The sequence below is a fragment of the Moschus berezovskii genome, chromosome 1 (genome assembly GCF_049115385.1).
Source record: "Moschus berezovskii isolate FMDL1 chromosome 1, NW_MosBer_1.0, whole genome shotgun sequence".
Lineage (NCBI taxonomy): Eukaryota > Metazoa > Chordata > Mammalia > Artiodactyla > Moschidae > Moschus > Moschus berezovskii.
The window spans coordinates 88,624,386-88,647,054 of record NC_142460.1 but is presented as its reverse complement, the minus strand read 5'-3'; the positions used below and the strand labels follow the sequence as shown (position 1 = coordinate 88,647,054).

Genomic DNA, 22,669 nt, shown 5'->3' with positions numbered 1-22,669 from the left:
TAACGAAATGGAAAAATTCTTTCAGTGCTATGCACAAAAATACTTTAGGACTCCCTTTATAAGAATTAAAGCCTAACTCAAGTTATACACTATTTTCAAATCCTAAAAGCAGCTGAGCTGCTTTTGATAGTAAGTAGGCCTCTCGCCTGGAGAATCCTGTGGACGGAGGAGCCTGGTGGGCTGCAGTCCATGGGGTCACTGGACTCAACTGAGTGACTTCACTTTCACTTTTCACTTTTATGCATTGGAGAAGGAAATGGCAACCCACTCCAGTGTTCTTGCCTGGAGAATCCCAGGGACGGGGGAGCCTGGTGGGCTGCTGTCTATGGGGTCGCACAGAGTCGGACACGACTGAAGCGACTTAGCAGCAGCAGCAGCAGGATGAAATATTAAAGAACAATAACAATCAAATTAGTAAAGAACAATTCCATTGCACAGAATAAACTAAGAAAAACAACTGTACTACCCAGAAAGAAATTGTCATGATAACAGAATGAAAACAGTTCCTTTGGTGCTGCTAATGCCAGGAAGGAGTAAAAAGATTCTATTTTGTGCTCACTATGTAAATAAAAAAAGCTATCAGTTTTGTTCATTCCATTCATTGTAGTTTGCCCTGATATTAACAGTTCTCTGTTACTGTCTTTCCCTGTAACAGTTCTTTCCCTGACAGTAACAGTGTAATTTTTGCATTTTTAGGTTTTCATTTTTTTGAGTACAGAACTTGCTATGACAAAATGATGAGGCTGCAATACAAATGTATATATGAAAACTGGTCATAACTGAAAAGTCCTCCTCAGTCTACCCCTAGAGGCAGGTGGCTCAAGTAATGGCTTTAGTATTCAATTGGATTTGTTGGGCTGAATTCTGTGACGTGAAAACTCACAAGACAGTGGGAGGTTTCAGGCTCACATTGGAGCTTAATGAAATGATTTAGAAATTATTCCAGCACCATGTAGCTTTCTTGTTTGTTTAAAAAAAAAAGTGTTTTCCAATGCTGTTATGGTAAATTCTTGGTGATGATGTTGATGATTAAGAGCTCATATATATTGACGGGTTACTGTGTACCACCCACTGTTCTAAGTGTTCCTCAAAAATGATCAAATTTAAACAGTTATTAAATATTCAGGTTTTTATCTTTTAGATAAATGTTCCCTAGTAAAGTATTCCTGCTTCTCAAAGTCAAGTGACAAATTGATGAAATGGGTGAATTAGGGGTGACACACACCCTCCCCTCTATTATTTCTCTGCAGTTCTGAGGTTTTAGGATAAAGAAATGAGGAAAGGTGATTGAGATAATCCTGAACCATTTGGGAGGAAATGGAAGGAAAAGATAAAAGCTCTTTGAATACGCTTTTCTTCCTAGTACTAATTCAAGTAGTTTTTAGGTGCCCCATGTCATGGGATGACGGTGAGTCAGACATGACTTAGCAACTAAAAAAGTAAATATATAAATAAATAGTAGGAAATTACTAGTAATTGTGCCTAACCAGTCCATTCTAAAGGAGATCAGTCCTGGGTGTTCATTGGAAGGACTGATGCTAAAGCTGAAGCTCCAATACTTTGGCCACCTCATGCGAGGAGTTGACTCACTGGAAAACAGTCTGATGCTGGGAGGGATTGGGGGCGGGAGGAGAAGGGGACGACAGAGGATGAGATGGTTGGATGGCATCACCAACTCGATGGACATGAGTTTGAGTGAAGTCCGAGAGTTGGTGATGGACAGGGAGGCCTGGAGTGCTGTGATTCATGGGGTTGCAAAGAGTCGGACACAACTGAGCGACTGAACTGACTGACTGACTGACTGACTGTGCCTATGGCAACCTACTCCAGAATTCTTGCCTGAAAAATCCCATTGACAGAGGAACCTGGCGGGCTACAGTCCATGGGGTCGCAAAGTTGGAAATGACTGAGCGACTAAGCACAGCACAGTACTAGTAATAGTGCCTAATTTTACTAAGTATCTGTCATGTGTCAAGCACTGTGCTGATTGAATTATATGTGTTAGATCTACATGCCCTCTTGAAAGGATTTCATGCTTTGCAAAATAGATCGTCATCAGATTACTTGAATATTAACATTCCAATGTACATTTAGAGTATTCTGCTAACTGCAAAAGAGAAATTATTTCATCACTATTTAGAATAATAATTCTTGTATAAGACAGTTCTACCCGTAGGAACAAACCACTCTGGACAGACAGCAGACTTTCCTTCAAGCTTTCCTGATCAACCCTCATCTCCGGTCTTTGCCTTTTCCTAGGTTGTCTGTGGCACAGAATTTTGCATCATAATTATATGATGCCTCACATTCCCTGTTATTCTGGTTAAAGTTTTCTTTTTGTCTAAATGTATTCTAAATTCAAGAGTATTATCCATTTCTTTTATGTTCCTGGAAACCTGAACACAATACTAGTTACAAATTAGGTACTTAATAAATGATTCTGAAATAAATGAGTTAATGAATAAATAAACAGACTTTAAATTGCCATTCTTCACTTAATGGACAGATTCTAAGGAGCTCTATATGATAAATGTACAGTATAAAGTCAAGGGTTTTCAAAGACAGTGTTGCCTTTTTTTTTTTTTTTTGCAGAAGTAGTTCTCAAACTTTTTAGACTCAGGATTCCTTTATACTTAAAATAATTGAGGGGACTTTCCACTAACTAAAATTCTATGCTCCCAATGCAGGGGGCCCAGGTTCCATCCCTGGTCAGGGAACTAGATCCCACATGCCACAACTAAGACCCAGCACAGCCACATTAAATAAATAAAAAATGATTGAGTACCCCAGTGAGTGAGCTTTGGTTGATGTAAGTGATATCTTGTGATACTTACCATCCAGTTCAGTTAGTCGCTCAGTCGTGTCCTACTCTTTGCCTCATGGACTTGCAGCACGCCAGGCTCCCTGTCCGTCACCAACTCCTGGAGTTTACTCAAACTCATGTCCATTGAGTTGGTGATGCCATCCAACCAGCTCATCCTCTGTTGTCCCCTTCTTCTCTCGCTTTCAATCTTTCCCAGCATCAGGAAACCTGAACACAATAGAGGTTACAAATTAGGTACTTAATAAATGATTCTGAAATAAATGAGTTAATGAATAAATAAACAGACTTTTAAATTACTATTACTAATGAAAACCAAGATACGTCTACTTAAAGAAAAATGCTCAATGTGATAGCTGTGAGTTTAAATTTTATTTGGGGTCTTAATTCCTAAATAGCTCAGTTGTTAAAGAATCCAACTGCAATGCAGGAGACCCCAGTTCGATTCCTGGGTTGGGAAGATCACTGGAGAAGGGAAAGGGTACCCACTCCAGTATTCTGGCCTGGAGAATTCCATGGACTCCATGGACACAACTGAGCAACTTTCACTTTCACTTTCTTTCAATGAGAACTTCAGCACAGGAGAGAGCCTGTCAGGAGCCCTGAGAAAATGCTCCAAAGGGTAGGGAAGAAGCCTGTATATATATATATATATATATGAATTTGGGCTAGGGAAGATGTGGAGTCAAGCAGACATCTTGGTAGTCACAAATAACCAATATATAAAGGTAATGATTTTAGTGCTTTTCTTTAGGAAGATGTAAGAATCTGGTCATTGAAGTTCTTCCCAAGATACACATCTAACTATCCAGGAGGCCTGCTTGTCCAAAGCACAGCGCACCCTGTGATGGTTTTAATTCCTTCTATCTGAACCACAGAGTGCTTCGTCCTCTCGTGGTCTTGGTTTGCTCTGAGAGTGCACTGTTAGTCAGTGACCACTTAATCCTTGTAGAACTGGTTGGTGAGCAGTTCTCTTTGTTCTTCTTTGTTTACAGACATTTAAAAATATAAGAATATAAGCACATACTCTACTAGCTGTCACAGCAGTGACATCAACACATGTCATGTAGCCCCTCGAAAACTCCACTGTACTCTTGTGAGAGAATAAGCCTCCTGAGAAGGACAAGTACTGTTGTGGAATTATTATGAAAATAGTTCAGGCCTCACAGCTCCCTGAAAAGGTCTTGGAGAATTGATAAAGTATTCCTCTGGATCACTGCATCAGGCTATAGAAAGAGTAGTCTTTAATCTTAAGATTAAATTTGTGTTTTTTTCCTTTTAAATTTAATCATGAATATTGCTAAGTGTTATAGATGGTTCTAATTATTTAGCAAGTACATAATTAATTTCTAATTAATGTTCAATAGTAATTTCTTGGTTGAAATGATCTTCATTTGAAAAAGCAACAATATTTGGAAACTGTGTCCTATATCCATTTAAAGTTGGGTTCTCTTCTGTTGCAGCTCCTCAGTTTGAAACCGCATGTAATTATGTAGAAGCTACACTTGAAGAATTTCTTTCCTGGAACTGTGACCAGTCTAGTATTTCTGGAGCATTTAGAGACTATGATCATTCCAAATTCTGGGCTTACGCTGACTATAAATATTTTGTCAGTTTATTTGAAGACAAGACAGATATTTTCCAGGTAAGTAAGTACATTTCTTTTAGTCATGGTATAATTTGTTCTTGAGAAAAGTTCACAAATTAGAAACTTCAACATACCATTTTCCTCACTGTCTTTTTCTCTCAAAAGTCACTGTGAGTCTTGCATATTGTGTCCACTCACGCCCAAAGATTCACTCAAAGGAAGTGTGATGTTTGGCCCACCAAGGCGAACAGCCTTCTTACTGTTTTCCTAGTTGCCAAACTTCCTGCACAGTCTCTCCTTTGCCTTTTAAACAGCACCTGAATCAATTTGGAGTATATCAGAAACATAGATTGTGTATACAACTTCATTTCCTCCTGACCTGCATCTAAGTTCTTATTTTGTCAGGCAGGCAGATGGAAGTACAAAGCTGGTTACATGAGGAAGCATTCAAGCATTCCTAGGATCCTAGAAACCCTCCTGGCTACTGCTGCCTGCTCTCATTGCTCAGGGGTACGGGGGTGTTTAATGCAGGTTTATGGCCTGAGGCAGAAAGTGCTGGGCTCCCAGAGACTGACTGTAGAAGTCCTGCAGAAGTGTGCAGGCACTTGGAGGAGTAAGAATGTGGAAGTCCTTTGTTGTGTGTTGACATAACTGACAGCAGTTTGCATACTACAGTATCCTCTTTTCAAAATGCTTTCTACCTCAAACTGCCAGTTCATTTTGTGGGGTGATTTTGCAAACTCCCTGCTCTAGTCTGTGTTTGTCTTAGGCGCATGGGCCAGGAATGGGAGTCATCTCAGGAAGCTGTTTGAATGACTCTGCCTTGCCCGCTATCAGGTCAAGGTTCTAGAGTCCTTCATCCTGCCTTTACAGGATGTATTTTGCCATCACAGCAGGCTGTTTACACTTCCCCGAACCCCTGCTCTCGCCTGTCACCACCATACACCCTCCGGACTCTCCTCTCATACAAGCTGATAGTCCTTGGACTCTGGAGTCATTTTGCATTGAGTTACATTTTTCTGTTTCACCTTGAGTCAAGGTTTGGATGCTGGTGTTTTCACAGTTATTATAATACAGCAATCAATAATACTTTGTATCTTTCCTTTATTAACATTTTAAATGTTTTCTTATAATAAATTATCCTTTTTGTAAAAGAAAGGAAAACATATCACTTGGCTAATAATTGTTAGCAGAGGATACTTTTTTCCTCACAACCATGAAAGAAATGCATTGGTTTTGAAAACATTCAGTAGATGCTTTCTGAATCCAGTCTATATCAATGTACTATTTACTCATTTTTAAATGATAATTTTGAGGTAATACTTTAATAGCCTTAATTGTGATTATTCTATGGAACTTTTATCCTAGACCTTTCAGAAATCATAGTTAACTTTAGAGTATTTTATTATATTTCTCATACCCTAAGCCACCCTGCATGTTAGACTAGTATTTTTTTTTAATTTATTATTTGTTTTTGGCTGCGCCGGGTCTTCGTTGCTTTGCATGGGCTTTCTCTAGTTGCAGTGAGCATGGGCTTCTCTTCATGCAGTGTTCGGGCTTCTCTCTGTGGTGGCTTCTCTTGTAGCGCATAGGCCCTGGATGTGTGGGCTTCAGTAGTTACAGCACGCAGGTTCAGTAGTTGTGGCTTGCAGGCTCTACAGCGCTGACTCAGTAGTTGTGGCACACAGGCTTAGCAGCTTTAGAGCATGTGGGATCTTCCCGGATCAGTGATCGAACCCATGTCCCCTGCAATACGAGTTGGTTCTTATCTACTATGCCACCGGGGAAGTCCTAGACTAGTATTTTGTTATTCTATATTTCAGGTAAAACATAATAATAATAATATTTATCAATACTTGGTCAGTTTTCATTCCATTCCCAAAGGAGGTCAATGCAAAAAAATGTTCAAACTACCGCACAGTTGCAAAGTAATCCTCAAAATTTTCCGAGCTAGGCTTCAACAGTATGTGAACTGAGAACTTCCAGATGTTCCAGCTGGATTTAGAAAAGGCAAAGGAACCACAGATCAAATTGCCAACATCTGCTGGATCATAGGAAAAGCAAGGGAATTCCAGAAAAACATCTGCTTCGTTGACTATGCTAAAGCCTTTGACTGTGTGGATCACAGTAAACTCTGGAAAATTTTTAAAGAGATGAGAATACCAAACCACTTTACCTGCCTTCTGCAAAACCTTTATCAGGTCAAGAGCAACAGTTAGAACTGGACATGGAACAACAGACTGGCTCAAAATTGGGAAAGGAGAGTATCAAGGCTCTATACTGTCACCCTGTTTATTTAATGTCTATACAGAGTACATCATGTGAAATGCCAGGCTGGATGAAGCACAAGCTGGAATCAAGATTGCCAGGAGGAATGTCAATAATCTCAGATATGGCAGAAAGCAAAGAGGAACTGAAGAGCCTCTTGATGAGTGACAAAGCTGGCTTAAAACTCAACATTCAAAAAGCTAAGATCATAGCATCTGGTCCCATCGATTTATGGCAGATAGATGGGGAAACAGTGGAAACAGTGACATACTTAATTTCTTGGGCTCCAAAATCACTGCAGCCATGAAATTAAAAGATGTTTGCTCCTTGGAAGAAAAACTATGACCAACCTAGACAGCATATTAAAAAGCAGAGAGAGACATTATTTTCCCACAGAAGTCTGTATAGTCGAAGCTGTGGTTTTTCCAGTAGTCATGTATGGATGTGAGAGCTGGACAATAAAAAATGCTGAGCCCTGAAGAACTGATGCTTCTGAATTGTGGTGCTGAAGACACTTGAGAGTCCTTTGGACTGCCAGGAGATCAAACCAGTCAATCCTAAGGGAAATCAGCCCTGAATATTCAGTGGGAGGACTGATGCTGAAACTCCAATACTTTGGCCACCTGATGCAAAGAGCCAACTCATTAGAAAAGACCCTGATGCTAGGAAAGATTAAAGGCAGGAGGAGAAGGGGACAACAGAGCACAAGATGGTTGGATGACATCATCAACTCAGTGGACATGAGTTTGAGCAGGCTTTGGGAGATGATAAAGGACAGGGAAGCCTGGCATGCTGTAGTCCATGGGGTCGCAAAGAGTCAGACACAACTGAACAGCAACAGCAAAGTGCTTTACCTTTGTAGTCCTCACAATAAACCTATGATTTAATAATATCCCTATTTTAAGAAAAATGAGGCACCAAGAGTTTAAGTAAACATTTTTTTGAAATTGTACAACTAAGAAAAGAATAACCTAAGCAGTCTGCCCCCCAGGCTTTAACTGCTGCTCTGTATGCCTGCAGAAGGCTCGGATACATTACTCCACAGCTAGGATGGAGGCCTTCTATCCGTGCTGAATCTCGTCTCACTCAGCCTTGGGTGAATCTCTAAACTGACCCCATCAGTTGTTCTGTCTCAGCCCAGGCATGGCAGCACTGTGCAGACATGTGTCCTTTCCTTAAGTGTGGGTATAAAAGACAGCCTTTTGGTAATGTGCTGGAATTCTATTTGAGCCCTTGTACAATCTGATATTTTTAGTTGAATGAGTTTTCCGTCAGCTCACATTATGGTAATTAATTCTCTGGATTAGAACAGGCAAATCTGCTATAAACAGCCAAGTCCATTAAGATTGTATCATTTTTTAATCTCAGTTTTCTGAGCACAAAGTCTTTATTTAAGATACCTAAGTTGTTTTACTTTTACCACTATAATTCAGTCACTAAATCTGACTACTTTTGTTTCATTCTTTCTTCCATCTGTCTTAAAATGGTGGGTAAACATTAAAACTGATAAATTTTTGAATGTTTATTTAAAATAAACTCATTGTATGTGAATATAAATAACATTTTTATGAAAATAATTATATTCACCAATTTTTTAATGTTAGGAGAGTAGTGGCATTGTTTTACATTCTTGTAAGTCTGTTTAATGTCTGGCATGGCAACCAACTAGTCGGACACAACTAAGCACAAGAGTTGAATAGAAGAAAGCTGATTTTTTCTATCTGTGTCATTCAGTCTGTTGCAATTTGTTGGTTTGTTTGAAGTGTATGAAGAATATTTGGTTTCACATACATATGCAGCTGAAAAAGAGCATTTTGGCAACCTTTCTAGATAATTGTGGATTTTTTTTTTAATACTCCACCAAATTTGAGTTGTTTCTACCTCTAATGAGTAGTCTCTTAAAGGTTCGTTAGTTACAATAATCTGAACCCATAATCAAGGAACCCTTCATAGTAAAATCTATTGGTCTATCTTTCATGGAATGGATCTTCAATAGTGGTGTACTACGTTGTATAGATCTTCCAAATGTTGATGCATTTTTATATACTTCATTATTTTAAAAAGTGACATTTGTAAATAGCATCACCATTTTCTAATTTCCCTTGTGATGTTTTTCTTTGACTTATGAATTACTTAGAAGTGTAATGTTTATTTTGCAAATACTTGGGGATTTCCAGCTGTCTTTCTGTTATTCATTTCTAATTTAATTCCATTGTGTTCAGAGAACATACTTTGATGATTTCAGTCCATTTAAATTTATTGTTTTATAGTCCAGAATATAGTCAATCTTGGTAAATGTCCCACAGGCACTTGACAGTAATGTATGTTCTGCTGTTTTTGTTATATGAATGTCAATTAAGTTGATTGTTCATGTCTCCTATATCTTTATTGATTCCCTATATAATTGTTTTACCCATTATAGATAGATATTGAAATTTCTCAACTCTAGTTGTATATTTGTCTCTTTTTCATTTTAGGTTGGTCAGTTTTTGTTTTGTGTATTTTGTAACTAGTAACAGTTTAGGTTTGTACACATTTAGGATTACTGTTTCCTGTTAATGGATTGATAGTTTATCAAAATGTGATGATCCTCTCTTTTTTGAGTTCTTTCTTTTTCTGATGTCTGAAATCTACTTTGTTTAGTTTCCCTTTGGATAGTGTTAATATGAAAAAGGGGTACTTGCACTATGATTCTATTTATATAGAATTGTGTATGTGCCAAGTTGCTTCAGTCATGTCTGACTCTGAGACCCTATGAACTGTAGCCCTCCAAGCTCCTCTATCATGGGATTCTCCAGCAAGATTACTAGAATGGGTTGCCATGCCCTTCTGCAGGGGATCTTCATGATCCAGGGATCAAACCCATATCTCTTAGTTGCATGCATTGGCAGGCAGATTCTTTACAATTTATAGTGACAGAAAATAGATCTAAGAAGGAGGGGTAGAGAGAGGTTACCAAAATGTTTGTCATCCTGATTGTAGTGATTGTTTTTCAGGTATGTATGTAGGTGAAAATTCATAAAATTATACACTTTAAATATTATACTTCAATAGGCTGTTTAAAAAAATGCAGTGCTACTAGTACTCTTTGGTTCCACAGCTTGACAACAACACTTTTATCACCATTGTTTTTTGTGCTTTCAATGCAAATGTCAACACAGTGAAATAAGAAAATACCTCACAGATCACCTGAAATGGTCTCAGGGGTCCCCAAGAGGTCTGTGAACCATTTTAAGAATCTCTACATCATCCCTTCTGAAATTACTCTCTACTCTTCTAGTTCTGACTCCCCCTCTAATTAATTCTAAAGTAGTTTCTTATGAAAATATTGAAATTATATTCACAACTATTTCATGACTTGAAATTAAAAGTAAAAGTTGCTCAGTCATGTCCAACTCTTTGCGACCCCCATGGTCTATACGGTCCTTGGAATTCTCCAGGCCAGGATACTGGAGTGGGTAGCCTTTCCCTTCTCCAGGGGATCTTCCCAATCCACGGATTGAACCCAGGTCTCCCGCACAGTAGCAGAAACTGCTCTTTACCAGCTGAGCCACAAGGGAAGCAACTTTAAATTGTGTAAGGGAAATAGCATTTAAGACTCTCCCCAGTGTAACTGACACAACCTATCTCCTCTGCATCTCCTTGCAGTGCTGGACCACAGGTGTGCTCTCTTGTCTTCTGGCCTTAGCTCATGCTCTTCTCAATTTCTGCCTGTTAGTATTTAACTTCTTAGGGCCCGACTCAGATTCACCCTTGGCTTAGAAGCCTTCTCAACCTCTTGTACTTACATCCATCTGTCCCTTGCCTTCATCCCTGTATGTTTTATTTGGATTGTTATTTAAATAGTGCATGACATAGAATGCCTGTATCTTGTTCCCCTAACAACATTGTAAACTCTTTGGAAACAGTATAATTTTTTTTCCTCTAGACTGCTAACATAGTGCTGAATATATAATGAATATTTGAATGATTACATAAGTATGTTTTTTTTCCTAGTCTTACCAGTTTTTGTTTTACTGTTTCTTTGGTCTTTCGGGCCCTTCACAGAATGTTTTAACTTAAACCCCAAGTTCACCCTCATCCAGTTTTCTGTAGCTTCTAGTTAATCAATTGTAGCATTTGTCCATCTTTATAAATTCTTAGCTCTCTTCAGCCTTATAAGTGTTTATTTATAGCCTCGACTTATTCATATTCCATGATAAATATATAATATTTATATACTGATAAGTATACTGGCAAAAATGTTGGTATGGTTGGAAAATATCCTATAGCCTTAAAGGTGGCCAAAAATTATGATTTTGACACTTAACTGACTCTCATTTGGCACATAAAATTGTTCTAATTTTCTTTAGCTGTACATCATATCATTGACTGATCTAAGCAATGCATTTTTTGAAACATTTTATTCTCTACTTTGCAAGGAAGGGAAGGAATTTGTGACAGTAACATAAAATTTCTTTGACTCATTAGGTAAGAATGGCAGATGTTACATTTTATAACCATCTGTAAGTATCATTGTAATTGAAGCTATTGTGGACTTCCCTGGTGGCTCAGTAGTAAAGAATCCACTTGCCAATGCAAGGAACACAGGTTTGATCCCTGATCTGGGAAGATCCCCTGGAGAAGGAAATGGCACCCACTCCAGTATTCTTGCCTGGGAAATCCCATGGAGGAGCCTGGCAGGCTAGAGTCAATGGGCTTACAAAAAGCCGGACACAACTTAGTGACTGAACAACAACAACAATTGAAGCTATTAAGAATCAGCATATAGCAAAGGGATTTGCCCCAAGAACGTTTCCCAGGTAGATTCCATTTTATGTTGTGATTCAGATTGACTGTGGAGAGTCAGGAGCCTTGTTAAGTCACCAGGACACAGAATCTCAAAATGCAACACACGGAAGGTTAGTTCTAGCCTGTCTTGGGCTTCATAGCATAATTAAGGAGAATATGTTGAAATTGAGCCAGGTGGTTTAGTAATGTTCAAAGGGGCTTGATGGTCAATGATGCTTTCTAATGAGGCAAATTGGATGTAAAAATTTGGGTATTTATCCAAGTCTATCTATGGGTAGAGTTAACTACCTCTTTTCTGTTTATGTTACCTAAGATAATTTTTTCAAGGAAAAAAGAGCCATAAGTACTTGCAATTTATAGTGTTCATCTAAGGGGCTTCAGACAATAAAAAGAATCTGCCTGCAATACAGGAGACCTGGGTTCGATCCCTGGGTCAGGAAGATCCCCTGGAGAAGGGATTGGCTATACCCATTCCAGTACTCTTGCCTGGGAAACCCCCATGGACAGAGGATCCTGGAAGGCTACAGTCCTTGGGGTCTTAAAAGAGTGGAACATGACTTAGAGACTAAACAAAAGCATAGTTAATAATACTGTATTGTGTAATTGAAATTTGCTAAGAAAGTAGAACTTAAATGTTTTCACCAAAAAGAAAAAAAGCCAGTATCAGGTGAAGCCTGGCCAGTGAGATGGAGAGGGTTAAAGTGTCAGAGAGATGAGAAAGGCCTGGTCGTGCAGGCCCATGATAGAGGGCATTTGGATCTAATTCTAACTGCAGAGCAAAGGAGGGGACAAGACTTAATATTTTAAGATCATTCTTTTTTTTTTTAAATTAATACTACTTTTGCTGCTTTGAGGAGAAGGGGTCAGACAGGCATAGAATCAAAGTTATTTGAGTGAGAGAGACCAAAAAAGAGAATAAGCAGGTTGCATGTAGTAGGAGCGGGGAGGGGTGTGGTGTGGAAGTGTCCAAAGCAGTAACCTCTGCAGTGGGTCTCAGAAGGGTAATGTGAGCTGGGGTGGGTGGTAGGTAGACTGGCCCGCAGAGGCGGCAGCAGGAGCAGAGGCAGGGAGATGGGGTCCCTGCTGGGAGAGCAGTAGAGAATGGTGCAGCATGGTCTCATATCCTGGAGAAGGGAATGACTGCCCGCTCCAGTATTCTGGCCTGGAGAATTCCATGGACTGTATAGACTGAGTGACTTTCACATTGCTTCCCTCGTGGCTCAGCTGGTAAAGAATCCGCCTGCAATGCAGGAGAACTGGGTTCAATCCCTGGTTTTGGGCAGATCCCCTGGAGAAGGGAATGGTAACCCGCTCCAGTATTCTGGCCACCTATCAGAATCTGCATCCCCTTTATGGTTCTGAAATGCAGTTTTCAGGTAATATAGTTACCTCTAGAAATAATTTTTTAAAACTATTAAAATACATGAGAATTTAAGAAGTATGTGATTTAATGTGTAAATAATTCAAGCATGGCTATACTGGAAGACATAATGAATTAATCATATGCTTGTACCTACCTACAAGGAAAAGGTTCAGTTTTGAAGAATTAAGATAAAATTCCAATGAATATTTCCAATATTTTATATTTAACGTTTTGAAATGAGGCTAGATAAGTGTGTTTGTACCTCTACACATACAATCACCACGATGAGACAGTACCAGCGCAGACTGATATTGGTGTATATATTGCCAACCCAAATGCCATCTGAGTTTCAGTGCTGTTGGTGACTTATTTTTCAAAGTGGTGAACCGCTCTGGATAAAGCTGCAGAAACACAAAAATACAGTCTGCCCTCAACTTACCTAGTAATTGTCCTTCTGAAATTCAGTATGTATTAATACTATGCAGAAATCCTTTTGTTTTTGAAAGGATTATGTGAAATTAGAATTAAAAGTCTAGTCTCAGGTAACTGAGACTAAGATCAATTTTTCCAGTGTTATAAATAATGTACAAGATAAAACTTTTTTATATTGTGTTGAGCTGCATCCCTCATGCCCATTCACTGAATACCGAGGCACCCCCGTCCTGTTTATGACGACAGTCAAAAATGTCTCCACATTTTTTAACAGTATTGTTAAAAGGACTGAACTGCCCCATAGTTTCCACATGCATAAAGTGGATATAACTACTTTCAGTTTCCTAGGATTAAATGAGATGATGCATATAAAATGTTGTGATTTGGGCCTGTCCAACCATATGGATTCAATAACCCAAAAGTGATAGCTTGTTAGCCTTTGAATATATAAATTTAGTGGTAAATAGAAGAGAATTTAGGACTAGAGATGAAAGTTTAGGAGTCATGTATGTAGCTTGATTTAAACATTATAAAACAGCAGGCAGAAAGTTAACATTCATTTTAAGAGGGATAAAAGTAGGGTTCCATGGCCTCCTAAAATCTACAAAGTCAAGGATAAAGAAATATGGCTAAAAAAAAATAAAAAAAGAAATATGGCTAGGCAACAGTTCATAAGAAAAAGGCAAGAAATTCCCAACTCTCAAGAGCCTGTGGGGAAAGTCAAAATAGTTACACTCAATGTTGTCTGTTTCTTGATAAATTTACTTTAACTTATTCTCTCTCTGCCACTTTGCCCCAAAGCCTTCTCCCTGTGGTTTTCCCAGCCAATTTGCAGCTGAATTTTGGGTAGTTTATGTCACTCTGCTCTAATCATTTCAAAATAATTTTTCCTTTTTTAGTGATGCTGTGTAGATAAGAGGTGTGGGAAGCCTTGTGTCAGTTTTTCATATGGTCACCCCCCCACACACACCTGGTGGAACCTTCCCCTTGTGGTTTTTTCTGAAGCAGTGCTCTAGAGCAGTGTCTCACCTGGGCTCAGTCCACTGACCCCCTGAAAGTGCATGTGAAAGTGTGTGTGTGTGCGTGTGTATGCACTCATTTCTCTGAGGAAAGGGGTGTTGGTATTCCTTAAATTTCCAAAGAGGTGTATCTATAAGAAGACTGAGTGACCTAAACCAGCCTCTTAGATGAGGCAGACCCCTGTTTTCTGTTTTTGTACTGCATGTCTTTCAGCTACCTTCAAATTCCAAATTGAGGTATGATGAATTGTTCACCAAAGGCCAGGTTTATCGGAACCCTACCTGAGCTCCCTGCTTGGACTGAGTGCCCTTTTTCTGTGATCTCAGCGTGCTTTCTGCTTACTTCTGTCAAAGCACTTCTTCCACTCTATGAGATGGGTCCATTTATGGGACTATCTTCCATTATTAGATTTAAAAGGAGGGCCTGTGTTGTATTAATTTTTTGTGTTCCAAACCTTCAGCATTATACTAGATACGTAGTGTGCTGTGCTGTGCTTAGTTGCCCAGTCGTGTCCAACTCTTTGCAACCCTATGAACTGTAGCCCTCCAGGCTCCTCTGTCCATGGGGAGTCTCCAGGCAAGAATACTGGAGTGGGTTGCCATGCCCTCCTCCAGGGTATCCTACCAACCCAGGGATTGAACCCAGGTCTCCTGCATTGCAGGCGAATTCTTCACCGTCTGAGCCACCAGGGAAACTCAAATGCTCAAAAATGTTCTCGATCTGAACCATTTACCTATAATAAGCCAACATATTCTTCTTTCCCTCCCAAGCAACCAGGATTTTAAGCACTTAACCTGAGCCAGGTATTCCAACAGGCATTAGGAAAACAGATAAGCTCCCTGCATGGAGCTTATCTGTTATGTCCAGAGGGGACGTGACTTTTGCCAACCCCAGAGCTGCTGCATGGAGCCATATGCATGTATAATAGTGCTGGCTTTTCAAAAACTCCGCCTTTAATAACAGATATTAGTTACATGCACATATTCTGCTATCTTCATCACTGAAAACAAAAATGAAAATGCTTTTTCTAGTCTTCCTTAAAGCCATCTATTAAAATGTCCCTCCAGAATCCTTTCTCTTTGAGTAATGTTAATGTTTGGCCTCTAAAAATAGAAAATGCAGATCGAAAAAACTGTTAAAGTAGTGTCAGTATTTATGACAATGTTCTGCACCTGAAAGTGTTTTTTATTTCACTTTATTCTTTAAAATTCAATAGGAAAAATTCATGATTCAGAAAATAAATAAGGCAAAACCTTTCTGTCTGGTTCATTAGTGTGTTCTTTTCTTTTCAGCTTATACATATTTTAAGTTCCATGGATTTGAGTTTATGTCAAACTACATTTGTAGTTTTCCAACTTTTATTTAAAAACAGGAACATTCTTTCTTTAAGCCTGAATAAATCAAGCAGAGCAGTTTGTTGAAAGAAAGAGAACTAGACATAAGGAGTGCCAAGTTCAAAGTGCCGTCTCTGTTTTAAAGTTCTTTACACTTAATGAGTTCATGACTTTAAGGAGCATAGCGATAGTGTTTCAAAATATGTGCTGTGTCTCCCCCACCTGGACACTCTGATTTAGTAGGTATGAACTAAGGTTCTATAGTAAAGGCATCTATAGTTTTAAACAACTACACTAACCTAGGAGACAAACCTAGACAGCATATTAGAAAGCAAAAACATCACTTTTCTGACAAAAGTCTGTATAGTCAAAGCTGTGGTTTTTTTCAGTAGTCATGTACAGATGAGAGAGTTGGACCATAAAGAAGGTTGAGCGCCGAAGAATTGATGCTTTCAAACTGGTGCTGGAGAAGACTATTGAGGGTCCCTTGGACTGCAAGGAAATCAGATCAGTTAATCCTAAATGAAATTAACCCTGAAAATTCATTGGAAGGATTGATGCCAAAGCTGAACCTCTAGTACTTTGGTCACCTGATACAAAGAGCTTTATCATTGGGAAAGACCCTGATGCTGTAAAAGATCGAATGAAGGCAGGAGGAGAAGGGAGCAACAGAGGATGAGACTGTTGGATGGTATCATTGACTCAGTGGACATGAGTTTGAGCAAACTCTGGGAGATAGTGAGGGACAGAGAAGCATGGCATGATGCAGGCCATGAGGTTGCAAAGAGTAAGACACGACTGACCAACTGAACAGCAACCTAGGAGAAACCTTCTTTCATGTGGTCTTTGAAGTGCAAAAAGTTAATGTATTACTTATACCTCGAAATATCTACACTGTTTAGAGGGAATATGCCTTTCTGGATTCATGAGTTGAGCTTCAGAGATTGAAAAAAAAAAAAAAACTTCTGTTTCCATTGCAGTCACTGTTCCTACTGCCTGAGTCACTTCCACCAGATATCCTCATAACGCCATCTAGTGTTTATTGTCGGTCTCCAGCCTCTAAAATGTAGGCTTCATTATGTGGGCATTTTTGTCTATTTTGTTCACTGATTGATCACATGCTGCAGGAAAGTGCCAAGCGTGTTGTAGGCAGACAGTAAATATTTGTTGAATAACTGCTATTAGTGAGGTCATTCAGATATGTTATTGGCTAAAAAGATTTCTTGGACTGCTTTGGAAACTTAAGCTCTTCCATCTGTAGTGCTTTCTGTAAGAGAATGGTTCCATTGCCCCAAACCAGATGTGTAAGTGAAAATGTAGAACTCTGCTATACAGCAGAGTTGGTTGGTTCTTGATGGACTGTAACTTTATTTTCATAACAGGATGTGGTATGGTCTGATTTTGGGTTTCCTGGAAGAAATGGACAGGAAAGTACATTGTGGATCGGCTCGCTGGGGGCCCATACACCCTGCCATCTGGACACCTATGGTTGCAACTTAGTATTCCAGGTACAAGGAAGGTAATGCACATGTGCATAGGCATGCAGGAGGGAGAGAGAGAGATAAATGTATGTGTGCGTGTGTGTGGGTATATCTTTGTGTGTTGCACAGGAAAAGCAGTGACTATTGGATAGACAGCAGGACTCCCTGCTCCATTCTATCAGCCTGTCTTATGACCAGAGCAAATCTCTTAACCTCTGGTTCGGTCTCCTCCTTTGTGAAATAAGGGGAGCAGTATACACGGTGGTTTCTGTGTGCTGTGTCTCTCAGCCATGGTCAGGATGGCTCTTAGAAAGCTGATCCAGAACTTCCAGGCATCCACTCCCAGTTCAGCTAGACAGTTTTCTGCTTAGCTGGCTCCTTCTTCCACTTCTTTGAAAATAAAATTAGACTGATAAGGTCTTTTCAGCTTTGACATTCTAAACGTATTCTCCCAAACGAGTCCAGGGGAAGGGAGCAGCTTTATCATTTCTAAGGCAAAATAAGACTTTATACTTCCGAGTTTAAGAAGAGCAGTCAGCTGTCTTGAAAGGACAAGATAGCCCTACTGTAACTGCCAGGGGTCACTAGAGGGCTTTAGGACTTGTCTCAGAACTTGGTTCTTTTCTCTCTCTGCTTCCCCATCTGTGGATTTCAGTCTGTCTCTTCCCTTTTCACACTTCTACCTTCTTTGCCTCAGATGGCCTCCCTCTGTTGGCTCCAAGTATTGGTGTGTCTAATGTTTTGTGAGTTAAGATTTATCACTTCCATTTTCCAAAAAAATTTTAAAGTGACTGAAACATTTTACAGTTTTCTCATTTTGCAAATTCCTATATTACACTACTTTTTATTGTGTGGCATCATTTGTTCATTTCTCTTCCTTAATGAATCAATTTAACAAATGTTTAAGAAATTCACAGTCCAAACAGGGAGAAGTCTGAAAATTTAACTTGATGGACAGAACCCTGACAGGTTACTCTGGATAAGATAAGAATACAGAGATTTGAAAGAGTGGAGGTTATTCTAGGTAGCTTTAGCTATAGGAATGGAAACTGCTTATGAGGAGACCAATTTTGATTTGAGAATTATCTTACAAAGCAGATCTTGTCCCTGCAAAGGGGCTACTAGGGACATCCTGAGACCTACTAGTTTGCTACCCTACCTCCACCAGATGTGTGCAGAGCAGATTCCAGAACTGAGTGAGAGATGGGCCAGGTGACCCCTGAGGTGGCTCCTGTATTCCTTTATGGATTGAATGAAAATGGATGAAAACAGTCACTTGGCTGCTGCCTTCTTACATCTTTTGTCTCAAGTCTGCAGATACTAACTTGTATCTTTTTTTTTCATTAGGAAAAGATGGCATCTCTTTCCTCCTGAAGATACTCCTTTCCTTTATCCAACTAGAATCCCTTATGAAGAATCCAGTGTGTTCAGTAAAATCAATGTTGTCAATCCTGATTTAAAACGTTTTCCTCTGTTCCGGAAAGCTCGAAGACATATGGTTACGCTGAGCCCAGGACAGGTAATGGGAGCTTTAAAACATTGGTGACCTGTCAGTGGACACCCCAGCTATAACTTCTTTCAAGTCCTATGTCACGTGCCTCCTGCTGCTCTGCTATTGGATGTTAGCTTCTCCAGCTTCACACGTCCGGCTTCACAGGTCATGGAAGGGAAGTGAGAGGAGGGTGTATGGCTCCTGCTGGTGAAGAGGAGAATGGACTGTGGAGGAAGATCCAGGAGCTCAGTCATTTTTATTTAGGTTAAGAGAAGGTTCAAGGCAAGAGTACTTGAGCACTTTTGAAACATTTATTCACAGTTAATATTTGTTCAACTACATTAGAATCCAGGCACACAAACACAGGTTCAAGTGTATCCAGTTAGTGGGCCAGCAAAGGCCAAATGAACTAAGAATGATTTAGGGATTTAAGGTTTTTTTTAATTGAAGTATACTTGATGTACAATATTGTGTTTCAGATGTATAGCACAGTGATTCAGTTATATATTTTTTCAGGTTATATTCCGTTATAATTTATTACAAGATACTGAATATAGTTCTGTGTACTATACAGTAAATCCCTGTTGCCTATATATTCTGTGTGCAGTAAGTTGTATCTGTTAATCCCCTACTCCTAAATTATCCCTTCCCCCATAACCAAACATGACACCCATAAGCTTGTTTTCTATGTCTGTGAGTCTGTTTCTGTTTTGTATATAGATTTATCATTTGTAGATTGATATCATACAATATTTGTTGAGAATGATTTGCTTTTAAGCAAGAATGGATGCTGCTTTTGTAACTGACCGTCTCTGAAGTATCTCCAAAGGTTCAGTGCTTAGTGCTCCTACCCATTGGGGAAAATCACCTCTACAACATTGGCATTTTATTAACATTTACCAGGTTTTCTTAGTCTCTTAAGGAGATTTTATTCCCTTGATTATCCCTCTTACCTGCCTGTGTTCCTTCCTTTGCCCCCTTCTCACTGGCTCTTCCTGCCTCCTTTACACTCGAGTGCTCCAGCTCAAACAGGCTGACTGTTTCCTCATCTTGTCAGCAGTCACTCCCCATTCACCTATCCCCCCAGACCCTGACAGCCACTTCTCTGTTTTCTTTCTTTATAGATTTACCTATTCTGGACGTCTCACATAAGTGCAGTTGTGCAATCTGGTCTTTTATGTCTGGCTCCTTTCACATAGCATAATCTCCTCAAGGTTCATCCACACTGTAGAATGTTATCTGCTCTTCATTCTTTTTTATGGATAAATATGTTCCATTACAAATAGCTGAGGGAAAAAGAGAAGTTAAAGGCAAAGGAGAAAGGAAAGCTATACCCATTTGAATGCAGAATTCCAAACAATTGTAAGGAGAGATAAGAAAGCCTTCCTCAGATATCATGCAGAGTAATAGAGGAAAACAATAGAATGAGAAAGACTAGAGATCTCTTCAAGAAAATTAAGAGATACCAAGGGAACATTTCATGCAAAAATGGGCACAATAAAGGACAGAAATGGTATGGACCTAACAGAAGCAGAAGATATTAAGAAGGGGTGGCAAGAATACGCAGAAGAACTATACAAAAAAGATCTTCATGACCCAGATAACGACGATGGTGTGATCATTTACCTAGAGCCAGACATCCTGGAATGTGAAGTCAAGTGGGCCTTAGGAAGCATCACTATGAACAAAGCTAGTGGAGGTGATGGAATTCCAGTTGAGCTCTTTCAAATCCTAAAAGATGATGCTGTGAAAGTGCTGCACTCAATATGCCAGTAAATTTGGAAAACTCAGCAGTGGCCACAGGACTGGAACAGGTCAGTTTTCATTCCAATCCCAAAGAAAAGCAATGCCAAAGAATGCTCAAACTACCACACAATTGCACTCATCTCAGATGCTAGCAAAGTAACGCTCAAAATTCTCCAAGCCATGTTTCAACAGTATAAACTGTGAACTTCCAGATGTTCAAGCTGGTTTTAGAAGAGGCAGAGGAACCAGAGATCAAATTGCCAACATCCATTGGATCATCGAAAAAGCAAGAGATCCAGAAAAACATCTACCTCTGCTTTATTGATTATGCCAAAGCCTTTGACTGTGTAGATTACAACAAACAGGAAAATTCTTCAAGAGAGGAGAATACCAGACCACCTTACCTGCCTCCTGAGCAATCTGTATGCAGGTCAAGAAGCAACAGTTAGAACTGGACATGGAACAACAGACTGGTTCCAAATAGGAAAAGGAGTACGTCAAGGTTGTATATTGTCACCCTGCTTATATAACTTATATGCAGAGTACATCATGCAAAATGCTGGGCTGGATGAAGCACAAGCCGAAATCAAGATTACCAGAAGAAATATCACTAACCTCAGATACACAGATGACACCACCCTTATGGTGGACAGTGAAGAAGAACTAAAGAGCCTCTTGATGAAAGTGAAAGAGGAGAGCGAAAAGTTGGCTTAAAACTCAACTTTCAAAACACTAAGATCATGGCATCTGATCCCATCATTTCGTGGCAAATAAATGGGGAAACAATGGAAACCGTGACAGACTTTATTTTCTTGGGCTCCAGAGTCACTGCAGATGGTGACTGCAGCCATGAAATTAAAAGACGCTCTTGGAAGAAAAGCTCTGACCAATCTAGACAGCATTTTAAAAAGCACAGATATTTCTTTTCCGATGAAGTTCCGTGTAGTCAGAGCTGTGGTTTTTCCAGTAGTCATGTATGGATGTGAGAGTTGGATCATAAAGCTGAGCACCGAAGAATTGATGCTTTTGAACTGCGGTGTTGGAGAAGACTCTTGAAAGTCCCTTGGACTGCAAGGAGATCCAACCAGTCAATCCTAAAGGAAATCAGTCCTGAATAGTCATTGGAAGGATTGATGCTGAAGCTGAAACTCCAATACTTTGGCCACCTGATGTGAAGAACTGACTCATTTGAAAAGACCCTGATGCTGGGAAAGATTGAAGGCAGGAGGAGAAGGGGACAATAGAGGATGAGATGCTTGGATGGCATCACCGACTCAATGGACATGAGTTTGAGCAAGCTCTGGGAGTTTGTGATGTACAGGGAAGCCTGGCATGCTGCAGTCCATGGGGTCACAAAGAGTCAGACACACTGAGCAACTGAACTGAACTGACTATTGTTCCATTATGTGAATATACATTTTATTTATCCATTAAACATATGGGTATTTGGGTTGTTTCCATTTTTTTGGTTATTATGACTAATACTGCTATAAATATTTGTGTACAAGGTTTTGTAAGAGCATATATTTTCAGTTCTCTTGGGCATTTATGTAGGAGTAGAATTGCTGGGTCATGTGTTAATTCTGTGTTTTAACTTTTGAGGGAATTGCCAAACTGTTTTCCATAGCAGCTGCACCATTTTGCATTCCCACCAGCAATCTATGTGGGTTCTAATTGCTTTACATCCTCTCCAACACTTGTTATCTTCCTTTATTATTATTGATATTATTACTATTATTATATTATTACAACTATAGCCATTTAGTGAAGTGGCTGCTAATTCTTTTTTTCTTCTACTTTAATAGCCAAATTCAATGAGTATTTCTGTCCATTTTATCAGTTTTTTTTACATCCTGCTCTTTCCTGAATCCACCATAAACTGGCTCCCTCTCTTACCTCTGTACTGAAAGTAAACTCTGTGATAGGACATTCGAGACCACCTAATGACTAAATCCAGTGGCTGTAGTGGCCATTTTTAGTGCCTAATCCTCCTGAAAGGAGCTCTCTTCCCATCTCCACCTTGTCTGTAGCAAGTGCTACCATTTTCTAAATCCAAACCTCTACTTGGCCTTTCGCAGACTCTTGTAATAAGTCTGGACAAATACAGTCCTTCTTGGCTCTGCCCATTGCTTTCATTTGCTATTCCTTCCTATTTATATCTTAACATTTAATTTGATAAGTGGACCATTGCAGGACTCTCCTGTCCTTCCCAGACTCTCCCACAATGTCACTATTTTAACCGTCCACTTACCCAAATCTTCTTAGGAACTTGTAATGCCTACAGGATATAAAATCCAGATTCTTTATTCTGAATTCAGGGCTCTCCACTGGCC

At 39.5% G+C, this 22,669-nt stretch overlaps 1 protein-coding gene across 3 annotated transcripts in view; it reads left to right on the top strand.

The window, feature by feature from the left end:
- Positions 1–22,669, top strand: part of HSPBAP1 (HSPB1 associated protein 1) — a 60,110-nt gene that overhangs the window by 26,130 nt on the left and 11,311 nt on the right. For all 3 annotated transcript variants that reach the window (XM_055395012.2, XM_055395095.2, XM_055394924.2), the window contains exons 3-5: positions 4,285–4,466; positions 17,000–17,136; positions 18,446–18,617. In XM_055395012.2, coding sequence (XP_055250987.2) covers positions 4,285–4,466; positions 17,000–17,136; positions 18,446–18,617 — 491 coding nt within the window. The remainder of the gene's footprint in view (positions 1–4,284; positions 4,467–16,999; positions 17,137–18,445; positions 18,618–22,669) is intronic.